General features: G+C 40.4%; 1 protein-coding gene across 1 annotated transcript; it reads right to left on the bottom strand.

The window, feature by feature from the left end:
- Positions 1-1,329: 1,329 nt before the first annotated feature.
- On the bottom strand, positions 1,330-6,200 carry LOC113409566 (C-type lectin domain family 3 member A-like). The gene is made up of 3 exons (XM_026663626.1): positions 5,966-6,200; positions 3,496-3,579; positions 1,330-2,097 (listed from the first exon to the last, which is right to left on the bottom strand). Exons 1-3 carry the CDS (start codon positions 6,078-6,080, stop codon positions 1,706-1,708), a joined length of 591 nt encoding a protein of 196 aa, XP_026519411.1. The 5' UTR covers positions 6,081-6,200; the 3' UTR covers positions 1,330-1,705.
- Positions 6,201-8,795: the final 2,595 nt, after the last annotated feature.

Raw genomic sequence — 8,795 nt, 5'->3', positions numbered from 1 at the left:
ATGTATACACAATATTTACAGAACCACAATACATGTAACCTTGTACACTTTATCTTTGAAATGCTGATTGTACATGTCTTCATGTCTCAAAAAACAACAACAACAAACTACTAGTGAATTATATGTTTGATTTATTAGCAATTAAAATTTATTGTATAATTAAAAGGAAAACTAAGAGTTGACCTCCAAGTAACAGAATTCAGGTTCTAGGATGCAAGAGGTTATTTGCAAACTGCATTGTACATATCACTAAGATAAAGCATACTTGGGTGATGCAAAGCAAAGTATATGGCTGGCTTCTTTTTTTCTATCGGTTCCATTTCTCTAAACGTATAGGATTTATTTCCAATTCTTTTGAAAGATTAAGAATAGCAAAAAATAAACAGTGTAATTCCTCCACTTCCAAACATCAGGTGCTTAACTGGAATTTGCATGTAAACAAGTCAGTGCAGAAACACAAGGACAATATTTTCCAAATGACCAATACATACAAAAGATTTCCACAGCTGGCATTTCGTGAGGCTAGATTGTCTCCTGGATAATGAGGCTCATGGAGATGTAGGTAGGGGCAAAGAGTCCCTCTCTATTTGTTCCACACTGGGGCTGTGTTAATTGCCATGCTCGACCTCAGGTGGAGTGCAGAGGCTGTACCCTAGATAGTTCCCCTGAGGAGCAATTGAGAGGGGAGTGGGAAGGAGCAAGTGAAGCCATGGCTCTGCCCATCCCTATATGCCAGGCAACGGAGCGGGTTTGCTACTACGGTAGCATGTTGCACCCTGCAAAGGGGTGTCACAAATTACCTCCCCCGCCATTACAACCAGGGAGCGCCACAAGGCAATATGTCTTTGAGCATACTGCTCCTGCTGGGTGGTGTGCTTGTGCACTGCCCCTTATTATGGATGGCAAGCTGCAAGCATGACCTAGCCCTGATGTTGCACTTCAAAATGGGCAGAAGAACATTCTGAATGACATGCTTTACATTTAAAAATAATAAAATCAATCTGAGTTGAAGCAAACATTTCTAGCTGGGCTGCTGTCTCAATCGCTAGTGGGAATATTTCCCCTACTTTCTAGGAATGTGTCATTTTTAACTCCATAATCTTTCAGAATAACATCAGCTTCTATTCATTTTTTTTCTTCCTTTAGATCAAAATCTTATCTCAGAGCTACATTGTTGAGCTCCAGCAGATGAATTCCATCCATTTACAGAGGTTTATACACCACTAAAGTTCTACTTAATAAGCTTCCATAGCCTCATGCTGGCAAATTTCACTCTCTAGTGAATGTTCTATGTGTGGAACTTTCATAAATATTGACCGGAGTTCTGCATGGAGTTCAAGCAATCACTAATCTATAGAGATATGTAGTGTGGGTCTGAAAGATGGATTTTGACTTTACGATGTTGATAACATGAACATCGGACTGTGAGTATATGGCAAAATATGATGCAATACATCTGAAAACAAAACGTACAGCATATGCGACAGTTGCATGGTGAGAGACCTCACTAAACACAACCTTTTTAGCAGTTGAATGGAAAATAAATTAATAAAGAAAATTCCTGCCTTAGGGCAAGGTTTGTGTATTGTGGGAGATGTGCATTTCAATAAGTATTTTCAATTCACCGTTGTAAGTAGGAGGAACTACTAACATGCAAAACCTGCATATTAATAACCAAATATTGGTGCAGCTAATGGGAATGGAATTATGGGATTAGAAATTCACAAATATATCTTTTGACAGTACGGCAGACTTCATCCCCCCACTTGCCTTGAGATGACTGGGAAAACAGGACACAGTTTTCACGCTTTCCCCCATTTGGTTGGGAGCGATCCCAGTTGAAATAGTTTAGAGCCATCCCATTGACATCAACAAATTTCCCTTCGTTTACCATGTCGGTGATACCCAGCCAAAAGTCTGCAACCCCTGGCAGACTTTTCTTGCCATAGTCTCGAAGGGAGTTGGTTTCATCATTATCTCTGGGGATAGCCAGTGTCCCTCCCTTGGCTATGCAGTCTTCATTGGCTTCATGGAAATGCTTGGCACCTTCAGATGCCAGGTAGCACTTCTTATGGATCTTTGTTCCACGAAGACAGACTGTGAATAGATATGGTTGAGCATGTTGATTAAGAAATGAAGTCACATATTAGAATAGGGTCTGGACCAGTTCTAGGAGCAGGCGAGCAGGGCAGCGCCACTCAGCTTTTGGTTTTTTATTTTGTGCATTTGGCTGCTCGTGTGCAGGTTTGTAGGGGTGGGGAGAGCACCAAGAACATTTTCCACCCTGGCTGGCAAAATGGCCAGGGCTGTTCCAGAACAGAGTTGACATTTTAGTGGGAGATTTTCAAAAGCCCCTAAGAGCCTACAAGTCCCACTGAAAGTCAACGTGACTTGTGATCTTAATTTCAGAAGGGGCTATTGAAAATCCCACCTCTACGCTTTTTATATTAATCTACTTGGGTCACCATTGTCAGCTTGGATCCAGCCAGGAACGTACAGTAATTTCCTCAGGATTATTTATGCTGTTGTTTGAGACCACACATACACACAAAGATGATGTAGGCCTGTTGTTTGTTTAACTTCTTTTTTTTTTGTAAATAGTCCCTACTGCCAACTTTACACATTTGGCTTCTCCTCATCGGGTTCATAATGTATGCTGAGGAGAAATGGATGTTTGTATTGTTGGCAGAGCTGGTTTAGTTGCCAGGAAGTAGGTGGATTCTTGGCTTCACGCCAAAGACAAGGATCTAAAGGTCTTTTCATACTTGTGACATTTAAGTGCCAAAGTAAAGCGTGTTATGCATTAGCTAAGTCTAGTCCCTAGTAAATAAATGGAAGACAGAAAGTGCTAAAGGGCTAGTTACAGTATGTCCTGGTCATCAGATATTGATTGGAAATTCATAATTCAAATCTCTGTTTGGGCAATTGATAGATAAATATTGCCACTGGCAGGTTAATATACAGAGGACATAAAACTCTTTAGGGCTTCATTTCCGGTCACTTTTTCCACCATCCTCCTCCCTTCAAATGCTAATTTCAAGTGACCCAAGGTGATTTAAAACTAGAACTGCCTTTTCAAAGAGAGAGATTACATTCAATGCCTGATTTGCACAACAGTCTCATTTATTAAATCTTATTTATTTTTGGCTATGCTTCCCTATATGATAATAGACCACGAGGTATGCCAGCATGGCTCTTCCAAAGTCCAGATCATTGCTGGCTTCATCAAGTGGAAGATGTTGGCAACATCTCAGTGACACGTTGCTAAGGAATCCCACTTGTCAAAGAAGTATGATTCCTCATTGAACATTATAGTGGGGCAGGAGATGTTTGGTTTCACTGATAAAATGTTTAGTGACATTTAGTTGATTTAGTTGGGGATTGGTCCTGCTTTGAGCAGGGGGTTGGACTCGATGACCTCCTGAGGTCCCTTCCAACCCTGATAGTCTATGATTCTATTTCCTAGTAAAAACAGACTAATAAAACATGTTTTACCTGTCTGAAGTGCCTGCATTTCTTTCAGGGAGTTTACTTCTTGCCACAGCTTGTCAATCTGAGTCTTTAGATCACCGTCCTTTTCTTAAAAGAAAGAAAGAATGAATAAATATACACATTCAAGATGATCTTTAAGTCAGAAGCCCTGTTAAAATATCATGGGCTTCTGCATGTATGAGATTTGCATAACTCTTTAGTTGGGAGAAAAATCATAGTAATTACAACGTTCAGAGACAATCAAAATGCTGTAATGCAATAAAATTAAGTAGCAATCATTTAAATGCCATAAAATCACAACATCAAAGCAATGCAATTCTAGTAATCATTATAAGCCAAACGAAATGTTCACCTGGGTCAGACTCAGTTCTCTGTGACACTAGTGCACCTTCTTCCATTGAAATCAGCGAGATTATACCAACACAAAATTTATGCAGGATGAGAATAAAGCAACAAATATTCATAAACAAATAAATTGCATATTTAACTACACTTCTACCCCGATATAACGCTGTCCTCGGGAGCCAAAAAATCTTACCCCGTTATAGGTGAAACTGCTTTATATCAAACTTGCTTTGATCCGCCGGAGTGTGCAGTCCTGCCCCCCCGGAGAGCTGCTTTACCGCGCTATATCCGAATTCGTGTTATATCGGGTCGCATTATATCGGGGTAGAGGTGTATTTTAAAATACACAGGTTTAGTAAAATTAATTTCCCAAGATTAAGTACAGAATAATATTAATATGACAGCTTGCTGTTTTGCTCATTGGTTTCTACTGTATTGCATTTTGGGCTCTCTTTAGGTAAATACACATGAAATTCCAATGCACTCTCATGGTAGTTCACTTATTCCAACTTTTTAATGTGTTACTGAATTATAAATTCAGACTATTGCTTAGAGATCAGTCATTATTGTACTAGGGCTGCTGACGAGATTTGGTTTTGGCTGTACATTTGAGCCCTGGTCTACGCTAAATGGTTAGGTCAATGTAAGCTGCATTGCATCAACCTTGCTGTGGAAGTGTCTTCACTTAAATTTGGCTCCCCCCAACATAAGCGCCTCTCTACACCAAGTTAGTAACACCACTTCCCCAAATGGGGTAGAGTCAAGGTCGATGAAATTAGGTCAATGCAGTGTCAATGTAGTCGCTGTGTTACTTCCGTCAACTTTTACTGACTTTCAAAAACCATCCCACAATTCCCTACACTGACAATTCAATTGGTACAAGAACTCCTGGTGAGGACACGCCCCGCTGACACAAGGAGCCAAGTGTGCACGCACACAAGCGATTTAATAACTATGGTGGCTGTATGCATATGCAAGTTAGATCGACAAAATTTTGTAGTGTAGACATGGCCTAATTTAACTATTAGATAGGTTGGAGATGTTGAGAGTTTGTTTTCATGGAATTTTCGCTTTGAAAACTATATTTAGTGATTGGGCTACAACCTGCCTTATATACTTGTCTTGGTAAAAGAACCCCAAACAATCCCAAAAGATGCTATGGCAGACATTTTCAATTTTGGGTGTCTAAAGTTAGTCACCTAAATAAAAGAGGCCCGATGTTCAGATTTACTTTGCTACTGCACAAAAATGCACATGGGTTAAAATAGGAATCAGGGCTCCCAGATACCATTGTAATGAGCATGGTGTAAAACCCTCAAAACTAGACAGATAGATTCATGAGAAGGGGAAACAAATGCCATACAGCCTCCCGGCTTTCAGAGTAGTGTGAGCATAGTAAGAAATGGACTTGTGTAAGCTGCTTACTTTTCACTGACTAACAAGTAAATATTCACCAGCTGTGTAATCTACATTATGCTTTCTAAAAAATGGGAAGTAAGTTTAAATTAAATACACACATTTCCCAACATTCAAGGTTTTTGTCTTTGCTCTGCATATGTTTAGTGGGAAACTATACTTTTCTCACCAATTCTTTCTGGCTTCGTTTGTCCATCATTGTACAACACTCCCTAAAGAACTAGAATTGAAGAATATCCTACAAATATCCAATTAAAAAGTTACAAAAACTTTCTAGGTCATGGAAAATAAATCTCAACAAAAATCCTTGGGAGTCTGTTAGTTTATTGAGCTTGTTTTGACCAGATGCACATGATATTCCATTCTTGGTGATATCCATTATATAATACAGAACTGAAGATCACGGGCCAAACTGCGATCTCATTTACAACTCAGAATCCCAAATAAAGTCAATGGAGCTGAGAGGACAGTATTTGGCTCTCTACCCTATATTTATGTAATACAGTTTAGCACATTACACTTCACTTTACTCATACTTGTAACCCAAATAACGTAAACAGAATCTTCTCTCTAGACAGAGTAAATATAGGCACAAATACCCTTTGATAATACATTTTAAAAATAATATTAACCACCGGTTCAAATAATATTTATGAGTATTGTAAATGCCCATGGTATATGCCCCCCCCCACCCCCAAATTAAACTGATTACCTTTCACTCTACGTTTACTGTGCTTTCTGGCTTTGAACTTGGAAGCCTGGCCAGTAGCTTGATCCAGCAGTAGTATGCTAATGAGGAGAAAAATTAGAAGTCCAGTTTGTGCCATGTCTCTTTTCAAAAGCTAATAAGAAGCTTCCAGAAAGTCTCTATAGCAGCTAAGAGAGCAAATCACACAGCCACAGCTCAATATGAACTGACTGAGGTCAGCTTTATGAAACTGTAGTGATAGAGTTGGCTGTACTCCTTGCTTACGAAATGTGTTTGATGCTTCAGCTGGCTTCAGCATAAGGTACCCCCTTGTTCTCATTCCTCCTCTTCAACTGATTTCAGCTGGAACAGATCCATTTTACAGAGCGTATACCAGAACTGAACAAATTTATTTGTTTTGCTGTTAGTGAACTCCATTTTTCAGGAGTAATATTTAAAACTTTGAGGATGAATGTCATGGAAAAACAAACGGGCGTTCAAAAAACACACATCCGTGCATTGTCACTTTCAAGGAGATACAGTCAGACTACTTACGTGAATGTCATAGAAGCATTTACCAACATCCCCATCCAGCTTCTTGAAAATGGGTCTGGCCTAAGCCAATTAAAGATAGACAATGGACATGATCCTCCTTCCATTGAGGTCAATGAGAGTTTTGCCACTGAGTTCTTTGGCAGCAGGACTAAGCTCTGTAGCTCTCCAAGGGGTTTTGGTCACTTTCTATGAAGGGTACATTTATCAATAGCATACAATGGGTTAATAAGTGGCTAATAGATGTTACAAGTTTACCGATATAAGTAGTATGTGTTATAGACTGGGGTCGGATTGGGGAGAAAAAGTCTTGGTACTCTTCCAGCCTCCTCCCCCACAATAAGCGCTTCTCCCTTGAGTCATCAAAATCAGATATCTCTCAGTTAATTGAGGTCCACTGGGCTCTTTAAATCAGGCTTCCCTGGATGGTCTTGACTATGCCCACAGAATCTGCTCTCCTCCTTGGGCCGGATCCTTCTTGATTAGAAGGAAAAAAATAAGCGGTGGCACCTCTTGCCCATTTGTTGCACCAAAATGAGTTGTTGCCCACAAGGAATTGTGCAGATCTGTGACCCGGCCTCTCCTCTTTTACATGAGGAATGAAACAGCTAACTGTGTTGATGTTCTAACAATCATCATTGGGTGTCTGGGTTCATCTCAGGGAGATGAATGGGGCAATTCACACCTGTCGGAGCTGTTCCAGACTCACCTAGACATCTTTGCACGGCTACATTCCATTCCCATTTGAGAGGTTTTCTTCACAACCAGAACAGCTGGGGGTAGGGGAGAGTGGTAAAAAAGCTGAGCTTCAGGCGAACAAGATAATAGTTTCAGAGATGTGCCGGTACAGTGCATAGGTCTGTATCAGCTGTTCCCAAGCCCTGGTTATCAGGACATCCGTAGAAGGTGTTAATGATTGCTATAAACAACCTGTTTGACTCTAACAATCCATAACACTTGATTAATCATTAAAACATTTATTAATAATTAATTAACCCTTTAAAAACTATTTATAAATGTACCCTTCATATAAAGTATGATTAGGTCTCTTTAGCCCTCTCGCCAGAGGACCTAGGCACTTTGCAGTTATGTTAGATCGACATAATGAAGTCTCTGTCACAGTAATGTTAACTCTTTGGTGTTGTTCTTAAATATCACAGCACAACAGGGTCCTGTAGTAGTGGGCATTCTGACATACTGCTGACCAAGTACAAGGTATGTAGGTAAACGTATAGTCTGCCTTGAAAACATAGTAGGTAAGTGTGATGGCTGCCATTTAAGCTGTCACACCAGAGACTGACCTGTCAACTACTACAGCTGAAAGCATGAGTCTCTACAGCATGAGCTAAAAAAGCCAAGCAACCAGGCCGAGAACTGTAACAGACTCATATCCTCTGTGGATCGGCTACAAAGGGAATCGTACATTTCAATAATTTCATCAGTGACTTGGATAATGAAGTGGAGTGTGCACACAAAATTTGCCATGCTGGGAAGGGTGCAGGCACTTTGAGGATAGGAACAGAATTCAAAATTATCTTGATAAATTGGAAAATTGGACAAAAATCAACAAGATGAAATTCAATAGAGACAATTGCAAAGTACCATACTTGGGAAAGAAAAAAAAAATCCAATGCACAACTACAAAATGAGGAATAACTAGCTAGGCAGTAGTATTGCAGAAAAGGCTCCGGGAGTTATACTGGAACTCAAATTGAATGTGAGTCAACAATGTCATGCAGATGCGGAAAAGGCTAATATCATTCTAGAGTGTATTAACAGGAGTGTCCCATGTAAGATACTGAGATAAAGGTTCTGCTCTATTTGGCACTGGTGAGGCCTCAGCTGGAATATTGTGTCCAATTTTGGGCACCCTACTTTAAGAAAGTTGTGGACAAATTGGAGAAAATATACTCGTAGTCTGGATGCAGCGTAAAGGTGCCTTATGCCAATATAGTTTATTTTCCTTCCCCTAGAGGACTACACTAGACTGGTACAAGCACCTTTATGTTGGTGTATCTGGCATCCATGGTGTGTATGTGTGTATGTATTGCTTTAACTATACTGGTATAAAGCAAGAGAGAGTCCTGTGGCACCTTTAAGACATCTGTTAGTCTTAAAGGTGCCACAGGACTCTCTGTTGCTTTTTACAGATCCAGACTAACATGGCGACCACTCTGATACAAGCAGGTGCTTGGAGCGGCCACTCCGGAGAGGGGTGGCAGGTCCAGCGATTCGGCGGCAATTCGGCGGAGGGTCCCTCACTCCCGCTCGGAGCAAAGGACCTTCCGCCGAATTGCCGCCG

The sequence above is a fragment of the Terrapene carolina genome, unplaced genomic scaffold, assembly GCF_002925995.2.
Source record: "Terrapene carolina triunguis isolate 2854851 unplaced genomic scaffold, T_m_triunguis-2.0 Scaffold33891, whole genome shotgun sequence".
In the NCBI taxonomy this organism is placed as follows: domain Eukaryota; kingdom Metazoa; phylum Chordata; order Testudines; family Emydidae; genus Terrapene; species Terrapene triunguis.
This window is presented reverse-complemented; position numbering and strand designations above follow the sequence as displayed.

Bases quoted from the DNA above. Each gene is read 5' to 3' on its own strand.
- LOC113409566 (XM_026663626.1), bottom strand. From the start codon at position 6,080: ATGGCACAAACTGGACTTCTAATTTTTCTCCTCATTAGCATACTACTG. The intron at 3,580-5,965 runs GTAATCAGTTTA...CTTTCTTTTAAG, and splicing joins CAGTAAACGTAGAGTGAAAG to AAAAGGACGGTGATCTAAAG. The intron at 2,098-3,495 runs GTAAAACATGTT...ATCTATTCACAG, and splicing joins AATGCAGGCACTTCAGACAG to TCTGTCTTCGTGGAACAAAG.